The 18005-nt window shown below is 40.3% G+C and overlaps 1 protein-coding gene across 2 annotated transcripts in view; it reads right to left on the reverse strand.

Annotated features, from left to right (window-relative positions):
* Positions 1 to 629: 629 nt before the first annotated feature.
* scamp4 (secretory carrier membrane protein 4) overlaps positions 630 to 18005 on the reverse strand; it is a 30626-nt gene continuing 13250 nt past the window's right edge. For both annotated transcript variants that reach the window (XM_039766885.1, XM_039766886.1), the window contains 6 exons: positions 16242 to 16296; positions 13863 to 13991; positions 11572 to 11728; positions 11362 to 11463; positions 7934 to 8051; positions 630 to 1944 (listed from right to left, as the gene is read on the reverse strand). In XM_039766885.1, coding sequence (XP_039622819.1) covers positions 1765 to 1944; positions 7934 to 8051; positions 11362 to 11463; positions 11572 to 11728; positions 13863 to 13991; positions 16242 to 16248 — 693 coding nt within the window. In that variant the 5' untranslated portion in view covers positions 16249 to 16296 and the 3' untranslated portion in view covers positions 630 to 1764. The remainder of the gene's footprint in view (positions 1945 to 7933; positions 8052 to 11361; positions 11464 to 11571; positions 11729 to 13862; positions 13992 to 16241; positions 16297 to 18005) is intronic.

The raw sequence follows: 18005 nt of genomic DNA on the forward strand, positions 1-18005 counted from the left end.
AATTGTCCCTAGTGTGGGAGTGTGCCCTGCGGTGGGCTGGCACCCTGTCCGGGGTTTGTTTTCTGCCTTGCGCCCTGTGTTGGCTGGGATTGGCTCCAGCAGTCCCCCGTGACCCTGTAGTTAGGATATAGCGGGTTGGATAATGGATGGATGGATATTTTCAATAAGGAGTAGTAAATAACATCATGAAAGCTAGTTCAGGATTGCAGGGGGGGTAAAGCCCATTTTAGCTAAGCCAAGGCAGGTAGCAACCCCTGAGAAGATGCCACTCCACTGTCGGCCCCACTTACATTAAGACAATTCACAAGCACCATTTACCAAACACACATATCTTTTCGATGTAAGATGAAAACATGGGGAAAACATGCAAGGTTTACAAAAACGACACGCAGGTACAGGATTTGAACCCAGAAAACAGCAGCACCCTAAAATAAAACATTATACGATTTGGTCGTACTACATTGTTCCTGCCGATCATCTTGTGACGGTGCTCAGAGCATAAAGACCAACTACAGTGTGTGTGTCTGTATAATGACCCTGTATCAATAAAAACTGATCCTTTTTGATAATATAATTACATATTTAATTTCAAATATTTTCCAGTTCACACTTAAAAAAGAAACCAAAAGAACAAGCTTTGAAATATTTATTGATTAGAGATCCAGTTAGTAAGGAAAATACAACAAGTGCCATCAGGAGGCACATTATTAGGGGCTGGAAACCACTACCAGTAAATAGGTGGAGATTGGATTAGAAGACAAGAATTGCAATCCAAAACAAGTGCATGTCCCACGACCAAAGCAGGTGACAGGGACTTGTCTTGTTCCCTTAAGATATTTATTGCATGGGTAAACACATTAAAAATGGTGGTCCCCTGACAATCCTAAATATGGATGAAAAAACATGGAATGTATAGTTTTCTTCATTTTGGTCACACACACACATCGGTATTTTTAGAATCAGTAGCTCTTTGAAGTCCCCTTTTGTGTTTCTGTAGTGTAGAAACCTGCTGCACTGCGACAGGTCAATGAAGGAACAGGGCAGGCATAAAAGAGGAAAACAGATTAACTTAACTTCATGTCAGAAGGAGTCCGGGATCATGATGGAGGGATCAACATGCTCAGCAAGTTTGAAAGAGACAGGGTGGAGTGTAAGTAGTTGAGACTAAAAAGAAGTGAAGGAAATATGGAGAAATTAAATGCAATAGTCTGTGGTTTAGATTAGTCATCAATAGTTTAACTTGAACTTGGGGGAAGGAGGCAAGAATAGAGTGCTGGACTTGGTCACTTTTCAGATACATGTCATGTCAGTTTCCCCTAATGGCATTGGAGCAGCAGTAGCAGCAGTAGCCCAGTCTTTCCTCCATTCAAACACTTAACTGAATGTATGGAGGGAAGGGCAGTGGAAAAAGTCCTGATGTTATATGAATGATACAATAAAGATGCCTGAAAGTTAAAAAGAGATTGTGCACGCATTGGCTCCATTGTAAACGAGCTTCAACCTGTTGCTTTGTTAAGTAAGGCGGAGGAATGCAAAATGAGTCTCTTACACTGATAACTCGTGTGGAAGTTCAGGGCTAAGCCTGAAGACACGGGCCTGGTGTATGCTACACTCATTTAAATACCCACTCACTTTTCTGCACGGATTTTTCTTTTGTTTCGAGCTGATTCAGTACACAAAAAGAAAATCTAAATTCAGAAATGTGACCCAACTCCTTCAAAATGCAGGCAGGAGGAGTCTTGGCAGACATTAGTTTAGTTTAGTTCAGTTCCAATTATCACTGGGGTAGCTTGGCACACTGGGGTACTGCGGAAGTGTGTTCCCACTCCCGGAGGCAGCCTGAAAGGCGGCACCTCTGACTTGTGCATTGTTCCAGGTCCCATTACTCCATTCCTCCTGGGCTTTATGAAAGCTGCCTCCTCCACCTCGGTATATTCGATGTACCTGCAAGACAGTGGCAGCAAATCAGACAAGTCATTGACTCTTTAGAAATATTAATCTTCAAAGTCAGTCTAACAAGGTAAGCAGAAATCCTACTGGCTTAACCCCAAAATGTGTGATGAAGCAAACACAACAAGATGAGACAGAATCTCTAGAAAACAAGTCTTGTAGACCACATTTAAAAAGTGCGCCTTTTCACGGGCTTGTGAGTTTTACACCCTGGAGAACGTCAGGCTGAATCCATCTGATCATTTTGTCCTGTCGTTTCACCTCCTAAAATGTGACACTATTATGGGGTCCTGACCTAATCAGATTCCATTGTTATGGAGTCCTGACCCATCTGAAACTGTTCACATTAGAACTTACTGAATTACTAAATGGTGAAATCTGACAGGATGCTTCCCCTCGATCACGGCGTATTCTAGGGTCAGTCTGATCCTCTCAGATCCCGGTAGCCTGCAGCATTAACACTCTGGAATCTAATGAGAATCCCTTTTATTTGGCAGTACTTAACGTATTGGAATTAAACTTGGTAGCTTTGGAGCTGCTTAAAACATAACACAATATCACAAACAAATATAAATAATATAAGTTGAATAACATACATTTTAAACAGTTTCAGAATAGAGAAATTATAAAGGGAGTAAACTTACAATACTGATGTTTTCCCCCCATTGGAGTCTCTCAGGACTACCCAAAAAAGAATGCAGCTGCTAGAATCCTAACTAGGAAAAGAAAATCCGAACACATCTCTCCAGTTTTGATGTCACTACACTGGTTACCTGTGTCATTCAGAATTGACTTTAAAATTCTGCTTATGGTTTATAAAGCCTTAAATAATCTCGCCCCATCTTATATATCAGAATGTCTGACACCTTATATTCCAAATCGTAACCTCAGATCTTCAAATGAGTGTCTCCTTAGAATTCCAAGAACAAAACTTAAAAGAAGTGGTGAGGCAGGCGGCCTTCTGCTGTTATGCACCTAAAATCTGGAATAGCCTGCCAATAGGAATTCACCAGGCTGATACAGTGGAGCACTTTAAAACACTGCTGAAAACACATTACTTTAACATGGCCTTCTCATAACTTCACTGTAATTTAATCCTGATACTCTGTATGTTCAATTCATCATAATAACTACTCATGGTGGCTCTAAAATCCGTACTGACCCCTACTCTCTCTTCTGTTTCTTTTTCCGGTTTCTTTGTGGTGGGCAGGCCACCACCTACTCAAAGCTTCATGATGCTCCAACATTGATGGATGGATTAAAAGGCAGAAGTCTACGTGACCATCATCATCATCATCATCATCAAGCCCTTCCGTGAGAATCCTAAATCCAAAGAGGACTGTTTCATTTATGTTAGGTAGAATGCCCAGAGGGGACTGGGTGGTCTCATGGTCTGGAATCCCTACAGATTTTATTTTGTTCTCCAGCCGTCTGGAGTTTTTTTCTGTCCCCCCTGGCCATTGGACCTTACTCTTATTTGATGTTAATTAATGTTGATTTATTTTGTTTTCTTATTGTGTCTTTTATTTTTCTATTCTTTATTATGTAAAGCACTTTGAGCTACTGTTTGTATGAAAATGTGCTATATAAATAAATGTTGTTGTTGTTGTAAATCTGTCCATTCAATTTGTACTGTAAATTTCAAATATTTTGCTGCATTATCCTTTTTTTTTAATCTAGACGTGACAAATCTCAAGGTTCTGATCCTGACAGATAATCCGCTCTTAAGTCAACACTTGGAAAACTGCACTCACCAGCAGCCGCTTTGTTTAGTTATGAAATAATGAAGGCCAGCCAACCTACACCTGCCCCATTTTACATGATTGTTACAACTACTGCCTCCATTGCAATGCAGGACTTCTGTGAGAAACCTTGTATTTATAATCTTATTATGTTATACTAAGCATATCAGTTCTCCCAATCTTTACAGTGGTGTGAAAAACTATTTGCCCCCTTTCTGATTTCTTATTCTTTTGCATGTTTGTCACACAAAATGTTTCTGATCATCAAACACATTTAACCATTAGTCAAATATAACACAAGTAAACACAAAATGCAGTTTTTAAATGATGGTTTTAATTATTTAGGGAGAAAAAAAAATCCAAACCTACATGGCCCTGTGTGAAAAACTAATTGCCCTCTTGAACTGTGGTGTATCACACCTGAGTTCAATTTCCATAGCCAGCCCCAGGCCCGATTACTGCCACACCTGTTTCAATCAAGAAATCACTTAAATAGGAGCTGCCTGACACAGAGAAGTAGACCAAAAGCACCTCAAAAGCTAGACATCATGCCAAGATCCAAAGAAATTCAGGAACAAATGAGAACAGAAGTAATTGAGATCTATCAGACTGGTAAAGGTTATAAAGCCATTTCTAAAGCTTTGGGACTCCAGCGAACCACAGTGAGAGCCATTATCCACAAATGGCAAAAACATGGAACAGTGGTGAACCTTCCCAGGAGTGGCTGGCCGACCAAAATTACCCCAAGAGTGCAGAGACGACTCATCTGAGAGGTCACAAAAGACCCCAGGACAACGTCTAAAGAACTGCAGGCCTCACTTGCCTCAATTAAGGTCAGTGTTCACGACTCCACCATAAGAAAGAGACTGGGCAAAAACGGCTTGCATGGCAGATTTCCAAGACGCAAACCACTGTTAAGCAAAAAGAACATTAGGGCTTGTCTCAATTTTGCTAAGAAACATCTCAATGATTGCCAAGACTTTTGGGAAAATACCTTGTGGACTGATGAGACAAAAGTTGAACTTTTGGAAGGCAAATGTCCCGTTACATCTGGCGTGAAAGGAACACAGCATTTCAGAAAAAGAACATCATACCAACAGTAAAATATGGTGGTGGTAGTGTGATGGTCTGGGGTTGTTTTGCTGCTTCAGGACCTGGAAGGCTTGCTGTGATAGATGGAACCATGAATTCTACTGTCTACCAAAAAATCCTGAAGGAGAATGTCCGGCCATCTATTCGTCAACTCAAGCTGAAGCGATCTTGGGTGCTGCAACAGGACAACGACCCAAAACACACCAGCAAATGCACCTCTGAATGGCTGAAGAGAAACAAACTGAAGACTTTGGAGTGGCCTAGTCAAAGTCCTGACCTGAATCCAATTGAGATGCTATGGCATGACCTTAAAAAGGCGGTTCATGCTAGAAAACCCTTAAAATAAAGCTGAATTACAACAATTCTGCAAAGATGAGTGGGCCAAAATTCCTCCAGAGTGCTGTAAAAGACTCATTGCAAGTTATCGCAAACGCTTGATTGCAGTTATTGCTGCTAAGGGTGGCCCACCCAGTTATCAGGTTCAGGGGGCAATTACTTTTTCACACAGGGCCATGTAGGTTTGGATTTTTTCTCCCTAAATAATAAAAACCATCATTTAAAAACTGCATTTTGTGTTTACTTGTGTTATATTTGACTAATGGTTAAATGTGTTTGATGATCAGAAACATTTTGTGTGACAAACATGCAAAAGAATAAGAAATCAGGAAGGGGGCAAATAGTTTTTCACACCACTGTATATCTTTACAGCAGGGAAAATAAACATTGGTGTCAACGTTTTTCTCAGTAAATATATTTCTAATGGGGCTATTGGCATGAAATTGTCACCAGATGTCAGTAACAACCCAAGTAATCCACACATAGTAAGAGATCAAAACAAATAAGTCCATAAATTAAGTTATGTGTAATAAAGTGGAATGACACAGGGAGTAAGTATTGAACACGTCAATGTTTTTCTCACTAAATATATTTCTAATGGGGCTATTGACATGACATTTTCACCAGATGCTGGTAACAACCCAAAATAAAATAAAAAAAAATTATGTTTAATAATGTGGAATGACACAGGGAATAAGAATTGAATATGCTTCCTGAAATTTATTTAATACTTAGTAGAAAACCCTTTGTTGGTAATGACAGCTTCAAGATGCCTCCTGTATGGAGAAACTAGTCATAAGCATTTTGGCCTTTTTTTTTACACAAACTGTCTTCAAATCTTGAAGGTTTCAGGGGCCTCTTCTATGAACTCTGATCTTCAGTTTTTTCCATAGATTTTCAGTTGGATTCAAGTCAGGTGATTGACTGGGCCATTCTAGCAGCTTTATTTTCTTCCACTGAAACCAATTTTTGGAGTTATGTGCAGTGCTATTTCTCCTCCAAACATGGTGTGTGCAATGACATCCAAAGAGTTCAATTTTGGATTCATCTGACCAGACTATATTCATGCAGTATTTCATTGGCTTGTCCAAATGTTGTGCAGCAAACGTTAAACGAGCTTCAACATGCTTTTTCTGCAGCAGTGGAACTGTGAGTGTGCGTAGAGGCCATGGCGATTGAGTGCGTTACTTATTATTTTCTTTGAAACAACTGTACCTGCTATTTCTAGGTCTTTCTGAAGCTCTCCATGAGTGGTCCTTGGGTCTTGGACAACTCTTCTGATTATTCTTTTGACTCCTCTGTCAGAAATCTTGCTGGGAGCACCAGGTTGTCGCCGGTTTATGGTGAAATAATGTTCTTTCTACTTCCCGATTATGGCCCCAACAGTGCTCACTGGAACATTCAGAAATTTACAAATATGTCTGTAACCGATGCCATCAGTATGTTTTGCAACAATAAAGTTGCAAAGGTCTTGAGAGAGCTCTTTGCTTTTACCCATCATGAGATTCTTCTTGTGTGACACCTTGTTAATGAGAAACCTTACCATCAATTAGGACTAAATCCGCTGATATTAATTTGCACTGAATGGGGGCAGAATTGCTTTCTAAATACTTACGGATGTCAGCTGGTTTCTTCGCTTTCCATGCCATTTTGCACCTACATTTCCTTACGTGTTCAATACTTATTCCCTGTGTCATTCCACTTAATTACACATAACTTCATTGATGGGCTTATTTGTTTCGATTTCTTTGTATGTGTGGATTACTTGGGTTGTTACCGTCATCTGGTGAAAATTTCATGTCAATAGCTCCATTAGAAATATATTTACTGAGAAAAACATTGACGTGTTCAATACTTACTCCCTGTGTCATTCCACTTTATTACACATAACTTAATTTATGGACTTATTTGTTTTGATCTCTTACTATGTGTGGATTACTTGGGTTGTTACTGACATCTGGTGACAATTTCATGCCAATAGCCCCATTAGAAATATATATATAAGTCTGATCCTGTCACAACACTTTATTTTAGAATTTTAGCTTCTAAAATCTTCTCTCAGTATCCATCCTTCTTCTTATATAATACGCTACCCATGGCTGTTCATTTGTCTGTCCAGGATTTTAAATCACCTGTAGCTCACAAACTGTTTGAACTATTGACCTGACATTTGATACACATATACTATGTGACGTCTACTGTCTGCTTTCGGGGTGATGATTTTTATTCCTCTTTTTATTTTTTATTTTAGTTTATTGTAGAATAAACTCTCAGCAGCAGCCAGCAGGGTGGCCATGTGGCGCATGCGTACAGGCGCCGTTCTCATCCCTACCACCTTCGCCGTCACTTCCCCTACCTCTTCATATCTTAAATCATTCTTGAGGCAGATTGAACACTTAAGCGCCACCTTAAGTGAAAAATGAAGAAAAACCTACTAAGTAATTGCAACACAAACACTGACTTAATCAGTTTTAACGCGAAAAGATGCCGACGGAAGAAGAAAAGAAGCGGATGGAGAAAAAAAGAGCTGCTCAGGAAGCAGCAAGCGCATCAACCTCTGAGCAAATGAATGCTAACCATACAGAGAAAGAGGATGAAAACTATGAACGGTCAAGTCAAGTGTATTCATTGCACGCTATCGTGCATTATGCCGTTACTGGTATCTCCTTATTGTATGTGTGTCAGGCTGGAGAAAACCCTTTTAGAATTTTAAGTGTCTTGCAGCATGGCCAAAATAATGTAAATTAATGAAGAGAGTAATGAAAAGGCACTATATACACATGTGCTCTTTGTTTTGCAGGGATCAGACTTACCCGAAAGATAGCCAGCCCCATCATTGCAGCAACGACTGTAAACATAATGGCAGCTATCAACATCACTATGGCAGCACCAACATTTGACTTAAAGAAACCACAGGCAGAAAACCAGCCGCTTGACCAAAGAGAGAAGGAGATAAAAAGGAAAAAGGATGTGAGTGCTTATATTCAACATAACATGCCAGCTTAATCCAATTCAGAAATGTTGAGGGATAAAGAGCCTTATTCTAACAGCCCATCCATTGTATGGTACATTCATGCACACACCCATACTCATAAAAGGCCAATTCAGAATTGGCAATTAAACTAATTGTTGTGTTCTTCACACACAAAAATGCCAAAAGAGTTACGTAAGGCCTCCGATATGACCAGGAAAGCAGGCTAGAATCTCTACTGGTCTGCCCAAGGGGAAGCACACAACACAACCAGAGATCAATGAAGACTGGTTGACTTCAGCCTACACCAGGGCTAAAATGTGCTTCCAAATCAAAGTTAAACAAAATACAGTATATTCCTAAATATCCCATTTATATCATAAATGGCAAACTGGAGAAGGAATATCTATAAAACCCTGCCAAAGAGAAGAAAAAGGGCAAACAAAGAATATTTCTATATAAAAGATTTATTTCAAAAATTCTCTGTAACTAAAGAAAGCTCAGCGACCAGAAATGCACAAAAGGAGATACTTAAAAAAGGCAATCCAGTCATAAAGAGAGTCCGAATATACAGAAGTCAAAAAAGGACAAGAACCAGAAACAATCACCAACCACCAAGTGCATAGAATGTACCACAGACAGACTGCAATTCCCACGGGCCTTGAGGGGGCTGTGAGTAGTCACACAATGAAGACGGAGAAGTGTCCCCGCCCCTTGGAGAACCACCCACAAAATGCAAAGGACATGGCAGAAAATTGATCCATTCATTAAACCAAAAAATTAACAAATGTGACAAGAAATTACATAATTATATAAAGGATAAAGAAAAAAAAAAACAATAGTCATTAACACTAGAATCCCTGAAGCTTACAATTTTTTTCGTTGTCCCTGACCTCCTTAAATTTTCCTGACTTACGCCAAGAAGCTTGTAGCTCCTTATCACTGCGCTAATATCCCGCCTTTGTTTTGCAAATGTGTGCTTTAGCAGAACACAGCCTGTTACATCCGCCACTCAGTCAGATGAAGGCATCACCCTGCTACAATCTTCACAGTTCAAGTATGTGTTGAAGTGTTTTTCTGCCGATGCGTTTGTAAGGAATTATATACGGAATGAAATATGGTGATTTGAAATACGTACATTTCATGTGAGTTCTGTGTCTACAACAATCTGTGTAAATATAGAACGACAGAAGATGTAAAAGCCAATCTTAGAAGGTAATGCTTTAAGTTAAGTTAAATTCATATTAGTGTTTGCTTAGTCATAGCCATAGGCAACGGTGTAGCCTTTTACCCCCTGTAAGTTCATAACAGATACAACTTTCTTGCTATAATTAAGATACAGTGTGATAATTGAGTCAGTTGTTGTTTAGAGCAGGTCCCAGTGTACAGGGACTTAAAAGAAATGAGATAGGCATACAGTTTTCTGACCGTTCTTAAATGGTTCAGAAATGTTTAGAAATGGTTTAACTGAATGAGCAAACTTAAGGAAATGAAACAAGAATTTAAAGCTTTAAGCAGAACTTTTCTTAACACAAACTTTTCTTTTATTTTGCTATATCAATGTTCTCTTTTTTTGTGAACTGTTTTACTTTGAATTTTTACTAAAGCTTTTAAAAACGAACATATAGTTTGTATGCTAGAGCGGCTGAACTTTGGTAGTTTTGGGAAAACACAGCTACAGAGGAAATGCGAGGCAAGAAATGCTGAACACATGGCTAAAACAGAAAATGTTTTCATATGTTATAGCAATCTCTCTCTCTCATATATATATATATATATATATATATATATATATATATATATATATATATATAAATAAAATCCTAAGCCTAAAAGTGGAACATTTTTATGTGACCTTTTTCTGTGTCACTTTTTTGTTACGCTTTAAATCAGGCTTATTTTAAAACCTACATATATATGTCTGGTATCATTCTTTTCAGAATTTATCGAACTTTAATGTGATGTTGATTTACAGATTCTTATTCCGTTTTTAAATTATAAATATTAAGAACTCACGTCCTGCAAGCTGAGACTTTGTGCTAAGACATTTAACAATACCCGGGGCCGGAAATAAAAGACAAAGAGTAGAAGACAAAGACAGCTGCTGCACAGGCTTTTAAATGTTCGAAGCTCCGCGCGAGATGCAGATCATGCGGCACGGCAGCAGTAGCAATCCAGCAGCTGATCGAGCAAACAGGAGGTAAAAAAAAAAACCTATTTGTTTCCCATTGTATCACCGCGTAAGAGGGTGTTTCGGAGGAGTGAGCGCGTCCCCTCTTCACAACGTGAGCGGCAGAGACGCAAAGTGGCTGGCGCACAGCACAGCCTGGGGGTTGGCGAGCGAAGCGAGCAGGGGGTGACCCTAGTAATTACATAATTTGATGTGAAGTGTAGAATGTTTGAAGAATGAAACCCAAATATCCAATAAACACATTCACAAATATGCTTTCATTCATTTTCAACCAGTTGTCACAGTGGTAATGCTGCTCTGTCACAGATCTGTGCCGATGGTGTGGTGGATAAACTACTGCTTAGCACTCTTGAGGTAACAGGTTCAAATCTCGTGGCTGTCTTGCATTTAGCACTTTGAGTAGTGAGTTGCTGTTATTATTATCATATAACAAAAACATACATTTGATGCGAGTCAGTAACAGGCCTTCATCTGACTGAATGGCGGGTGTAGCAGGCTGCATTCTGCTAATCCACACATTTGCAAAACAAAAGTGGGCTGTTAGTCCAGTGATAAAGAGCTACCAGCTTCTTGCCATATGTCAGGAAAATTTAAGGAGGTCGTGGATAACAAAAAAAATAACACATTTTAGAGATTCTAGTGTTAAAGAATTAAAAATACAGGAAAAAGACAAAAACAATATTTAAACTTAATTGGGAGGGGTCCCTGGCATACATCCATCCATCCATTTTCCAACCCCTTGAATCCAAACACAGGGTCACGGGGGTCTGCTGGAGCCAATCCCAGCCAACACAGGGCGCGCACGGCAGGAAACAAACCTGGGCAGGGCGCCAATCCACCGCAGCCCTGGCATACAGATAACACTAATATGCACATCTTTGGGAACGTCGGAGGAAATCTCACACAAACATGCAGAGAACATCCAAATCCCACTCAGACAACATCCAATCCAGGGGGCTAGATATGTGAGACAGCAGCTCCAGCCATAATGCACCAGAACGATGCTACCTCATTGTCCACAGCTTTGTTATAATTCTAACTGGACACATCTGATAACCAACATCATCAATTTCACTCACCTCACTCCCCAGCCTGAAATCCCTATGGCCTGGATGACAGCTAAAATAAACTGGAATCCGAATATGAAAAAGAAGGCCATGAAGTTAAAGGAGCTGTCTGCCCTGCAAAGAAAGCAAAATACAGTGAATCCCAAAGAACTAACAAAATAAGTCCGTCAACAGTTAAATTTAATTTCAACTCAGTTCAAAAAACAACAAGCACACACTCACCTGAAGGCTTTGTACAGGGGCCGGAACCAACAGATGTAACTGCAAGGACTGAAGAGTAGAAGCCAGACAAACGCAAGTCCAAAGTTGGCGCCATTGCCACCCGCAATCCACCAGGCCAAGCAGGCAATAAGGTTAACAAACAGTGTAACGCAGTACACTACAGGGGACAGGAGCAGCAGAATAGTCATTCATGGCGGTCCTCCTCATGCATGCACGCCCATAGGCACTCTTGTACATTTGTATTTTCACTCCCAGTGTCATATTCAGTGTCACACACACACACACACACACACTGACAGACACTGGCATGTAAAGATCATAATTATTCAAGTACCCTCTTTTAGGTGGGTTTGCAGGTACTAGAACATATTATAATGTGAAAGCACCTGCTGTAATAGACATGCCAGCCTGTCCGGCTACATTAAACGACTCACCTCCCAGTGTACCGATGTTGTTGAGACCTTGCACACTTTCTTCAAGGAAATTTTCCAGGAAAATTACATTTTCATTGAGATATCTCAAATTCAGTATGCTGAACACATTTTTGAAATTTTTAAATCTCCCATTGAAAAATACTGGCAAGTTCAACTTCAAATTACCTTGAGAGTAGACACTTGAACTTGTGCATCTGTAATTTTTCTTCTTTCGTTAATTCGACAGCTGTTCCCGATGACAAAACAGCAAAATACCTGCAGTCGTGTGTGCTGAAGCAACTACAGCTCACTGCAGGACACGGGATGGGGTGTGATCAGATGTAGGTGGGGCTGGATGATGAAGTGTTACCATATAAGGAAGGCATGCTATTACATGCATATATTTTGTATTCAATTCACAGATATTCTTAATTTATTCAATATGGTAGTAATGATACTGTTTATTTATTCATCACCGTACAAGGTAAGTACCATCCCTTACTGTACAAGGATGGAGTGGTAGGTCTCATTATATGCTAACAGTCTGCCTTCGGCCTCCTCCCCATCCCACGCTTGTCTTTGCGGCTGCACGATGTCTTACATAGACCTCAGTCAGAGCATCTCACATCTACTCTTTGAAATCGAACCGGACTAATAACATGATGTTCATGTCCATAAAAAATACAAAAATAAAGTCAACTTAACTTTATTTATACATGTATGAAAGATAGCCCAGTGACACTTTATGCTACGGTCAATAAACGTACACACAGCATTTCCATTACACTAAAAGCAACCTCACAGCTCACGTCTGCATTACCTAAAGATTATACAGATTCAGTATTTCTTTGATAATAATAATAATACTAATATTTAATTACATTTACATAGAGCTTTTCTCACTACTCAAAGCGCTTAGACAGAACAACTTCAACCACTGCCAATGTGTAGCACCCACCTGGATGATGTGACGGCAGCCATTATTGTAACAGTATGCTCACCACACATGAGCTGTTAGGTGGTAAAGGGGTGAGAGAGATAGCCAGTTAACGACAGGGGATGATTATGAGGCCAGAATGGGCAATTTAGCGAGAACATCAGGATAAACCTTATTCTTTAATGACCAAAGGGAGTCAGGACCTTGGTTTTATGTCTCATCCTACGAATGGCGCTATTTTTGCAGCACAGTATCCCTGTTGCTGCACTGGGGCTTTGGGAATCCCATAAAGACCACAGGGTAAGCGCCCCCTGCTGGTCTCACCAACACCTCTTTCAGTAGCAACCCAAGCTTTTCCTAGATGGTCTCCCATCTAAGTACGGGCCGGGCTTGAATATGCTTAGCTTCAGCTGGATGACCTGTTCAGAAAAGCAGGTGGTATGGCTGATACTGCCATTTATTGATGAAGTGCCACAATGACTCGATATCGGTCAGCCTCAGATGCAGCCAACAAGTTTAGCTTGAGACTTTAGCACCCATTTGGATACTTCTATGAAAAAAATATACATTTAAGAAATTTAAACTACAATTAGCCGTAGATCCACCACACCCAACTATTTGTAATAGTATATGGATCTTTTTGTCACTTGATCGGAAACTACGATCTATAAAAACAATTTCAGCTACGTTATATTGTAAAATGGCATTAAAGACATATTTTATGTGCACTACTACTACATTCTATTACCACTGTTATTTTAGAAAATAAATCATGGCTACAAAAACAGGTAATAAACAAAACTGTGATAAACTCTTTGATGAAGTGACTAGAAAATGTTAAAACGCTCCAACTTTGAGAGCAGCTAACTGAGTCTCCCAACACGCCTGAATGCTTCACTTGGTGCAGGCTGCACATTACTGTACACAGTCATGTTACTCACAGTTCCACAAGTAGTACACCTTCTTAACAAGAGTGCGGTGCTGGTCAGGGATCTCCTCCTCAAAGTTCTGATAGAAGCACGGTTTCAAAGGTATGAACTTTGGAAGCGGTGGGAAGTTGTTTGCCTTTTCTGCAAAAGAAATGAAAGTGATGCAAAACTGCTCCATATCATTCAGAGAGTGAAGGGTCCTTCTGAGGAAACCTGCAGCAGGTGCACATGGCATTTTCCTTTCATTGGAGGAACTTGGCATCACCAGGCTTAGCTTTTGGTGTCTGTCATTTTCTTAAACAAGTACTACTGTGCTTAACAGCAGGGTGAAGTCTTTTCTTATAAAAGCAACAACATTAAGCTTTAGAGTAAGTGGTGCCCTTGGGAAACAGACATGTGAAAACTTTGCTTAATATAAAATACACATGAAAACAATAAAGATGGAATGATGGACTGAGCCAATACTTTGTTACACAATGGATTTTGGCCAGTAGGGGGAACCCCAGTCCCACACAGCAGATATCCTTAGCAATAGTCCTGGAGAATCCTTTAAAAAAATATGTTTAGTATTACAATTTAATTAAGTTAACATGGCAAGACAACAGAGTTTTAGAAATTTAGTGGCCAAAATCAAGACACAACATGACTTTTGTCACAAAGAGCCTAGAAAAGGCCCTGGGTTCTCAGTGTGTGACCCACCAGCTTGCTAAATGTATCAGTTTATATCACGGGTGTCGAACTCCAGTCCTGGAGGGTGGCAGTGGCTGCAGGTTTTCATTTTAAACATCATCTTTGTGAGCCGTTTGTGCTGCTGATTAACTTCTTTTGCCTCAGTTTTAATTAACTTGACTCAAACCCCTTAGGTGTCTCTTTTTCCTTAATGAGCAGCCAAACAATGAGACACAAAACAAGCTGCCACATGAGCAGCTCACCACATGATCTGAAAATAAAGAAAGGTGAAGGTCTCGGTAAGGTTGATTTCTCAGGTCACCTAAACATTTTGACATTGGTGTTCTTAGAAAAAACAGAAAGATCAACAGTTTTGGAAATGTCTGCTGTGGCAGAATGAGAGCAGCCACAAGCTGTGGAATTAAATAACGGGTTTAATTAACAGCAAGAATCAGCTTCTCATTAAGAGACTGGTTGGAGTCTGAAAACCCAGTTTAGCTGGTCATCTGTCGGCTCGTATAATGCCAATTTGGAATTGGCAATTAAACTAATTGTTGTGTTCTTCACACACAAAAATGCCAAAAGAGTGATGTAGGGCCTCCAATATGATCAGGAAAGCAGGCCAGAATCTCTACTGGTCTGCCCAAGGGGAAGCACACAACACAACCATTTCTGTTTGGCTATCATTTAATGAAGAAAGGAATACTTACAGAGGACTGACTGCTTAAAAACAAGACTATTAAAATGAAGGGAAAAGAAGTTAATTAGCAGTGAAAACTGGTCACTGATTAGGAAAAGGGTGAGAATGAAAACCTGCAGCCACTGCGGCCCTCCAGGCCTGGAGTTCGACACCCCTGGTTTATATTATACCTCAATATATACAGTGTTGTCTAATAGTGAAGTGGTATTCACAACAAAATAAGCCGTTATTTTATAATAAACCTTTAAAAGTATGCACCACCACAAAGCAGATTAAAAAGAATACAATACACTACACTGCAGCACCACCTAATGTAGATTACATTTCACACGAATTGTCTCTGAAACCACAGCCATTGATTTTACCCAACCCAATTTTCCAATACAGAGTGACGGGACAGAGAGCTTATCCGAACAGCAGTGGGCCAAAGGTACTCCAGTAAACTGTGGAACTAAATTTCATAAACACTGGGCTGAGTTACCAGTCTACAGGATGGCATGCCACTGGACTGTGGAGGGATGCTGGAGTTTACTTTAGATTCTGTGAAATGTTTCTAAAAACCAATGATCTAACCTGCTTCTCCAGTAGCCACCGCCTGTCCTGGCAGCACTGGGTACAAGGTGAGAACTAACCCTATCAACGCAATTAAATAAAATCTTTTCAAATTGTTTTTTTCCCCTTATACAATTTCTTGCATTAGGAATGTTAGTTTTCGCATACCCCTTGGTGTCAGAGCGCAGGGTCAGCCATTGTTACAGCGCCCCTGGAGCAATTGAAGGTTAAGGGTCTTGCTCAAGGGCCAATCGGAGTAGGATCTCTTTTGAAATTGTCCCTGAAGCTTTCCATTCATTTATCGTACACCCTGGCCTAACACATGAACACCATGCAAGGTCAGGAAGATGGATGGGTGCTGCTAATTACGAATGCTCATGAGAACAGGCTGTTTAGCACAGAGGCCAGAGAAGGCTAGAGTATAGATAACAGCAGCTAATCTCTGGTGACAGATTGACTCTTGCTCTTACCAGACATGGTGGCCTCCTCCTATCCAGACAGCTTATTTCTTAAAGTATGCAGGTCCTAGAGAAATGGGAGAGATGAAGAAAACAATTAGTTTGCAATAAATGAAAGAAAGTTTCAAGTATTTGAAACGATAGCATCATCTTTTGATAAGAGAGCCGAGTCACTAGTCTCTCAACCACAGAGACCAACACTGAGCTTTCTGGATGTCCAAGGAGCAGCAACATCTTACAGATTAATACAAGCCTAGTCCACTTGCAGTCCCTTTAAGTCAATTCACGCTCTAAACGCCTCAGCTGTTTGTGCTCTTGCTGACTCAGTCTGTTGTCAAATCCACGTCTTTCAGTCCACATTAATTAAGGGGTCATGCACTGAAAGCGCTCGTTCCGTTTTGCTTCTGTGGGGATTTACTTTTTCACCTTTTCTTTTTGTTATTCTACTACAGTTTTTATACCCAGTCCTGCTGAACGCACACTTTCTTTGAAATGTATCAGAAGTGTGCAACGGGTTGTCCATTTGATCTGTGGTTATTTTTGCAATTCTCTGTACTTGGAATCAGATTGTAATTTCACTAGAAAGAGTTTGCGGTTCTTCTGCTTGGAGGTGGACACCAGGATGAAAGACGTATCTGCCGGTAATCAGCGGTGGCTTGTTTATTTGCTGCTATGCAGCCAGCCGGTCAGTGGTGAGAAGAATGAGGTTTCCGCATCAGAGTAGAGACAGTGACACGCAATTTTACTCACTCCTGCTGACAATAAATACACAGCATATGGTCAAGTTGACCACGAGTAAAAGAAAACTTTGGTGGCAGTGGGATGTTTTATTATTCCACTTTTCCTTTTAACAATGGTGTATGCCAAGGGGCTTGCTGCCTTCTCAATTGTGTAATGCGTTTTTTGAACAGGTTTCATTCATCGAAGTGTTCACTACCCAAATCGGTACTCGTCAATCTAAGATGTTTAACAGGCATTCCCGGTATTAAGTTGTGGATTTGCCTGCGAATATTTAGCAGCAGCGTGTCTATGAACTTAATTTAAACTTAAGCTTTACACCTTGCTTTCCTATTGATATGTCTACAAAGGCTTGTTCAGCGTCAGAGGGTTGATCCTTTCCTACTGCATCAATAAGCAGCTCGTCTTCCTCTTTTTCTGAGACATTACACACTGCATGCACGGGTTTACCTTTCCCAGTCCTGCAAAGTCAGTTCACGTGAGTCGCTCGGAGTACATGCATCGAAGGTGATCAGCTGTGCTTGTGCTATCTCGTGCGATCTCGCAATGTCCACGGCTTTATTTAATGTTAGCTCAGACCCGGCACTTAAAAGTTTCTCTCGCACTTGCTGAGTTTGTGCCAAACACTATTCTATCCCTGACCATCTCATCTTCGTTTGCATAAACACAGTCCTTCACCAGCAATTTTAACTCCGTTACAAAGTGATCAAAAGTCTCGTTTATACCCTGCATCTTCTCATTAAACTTGTATTTCGCGAATATCGTATTTGTCGTAGGCATGACAAACGCCAGCGGCAGCTTGTCTACAAACTTAATTTAAACTTTAGGTTTACACCCTGTGCTTTGTTTCCGCAGTAGCTGCACTTATGAATATGCTTGTATGCGTCACTCGCTTCATATTCTTTTGCTGCCTTCTCAATTGTGTAATGCGTTTTTTGTTCAGCGCTCTTTGGAGCTCTTGCTTGTTGTCTGTGTACTGCGTTGACAATCAGTTCACATGAGCCGCTCGGAGTACATGCATTTGCATTAGCACAGTCC

Source organism: Polypterus senegalus, chromosome 10 (assembly GCF_016835505.1).
Source record: "Polypterus senegalus isolate Bchr_013 chromosome 10, ASM1683550v1, whole genome shotgun sequence".
Taxonomy (NCBI): domain Eukaryota; kingdom Metazoa; phylum Chordata; class Cladistia; order Polypteriformes; family Polypteridae; genus Polypterus; species Polypterus senegalus.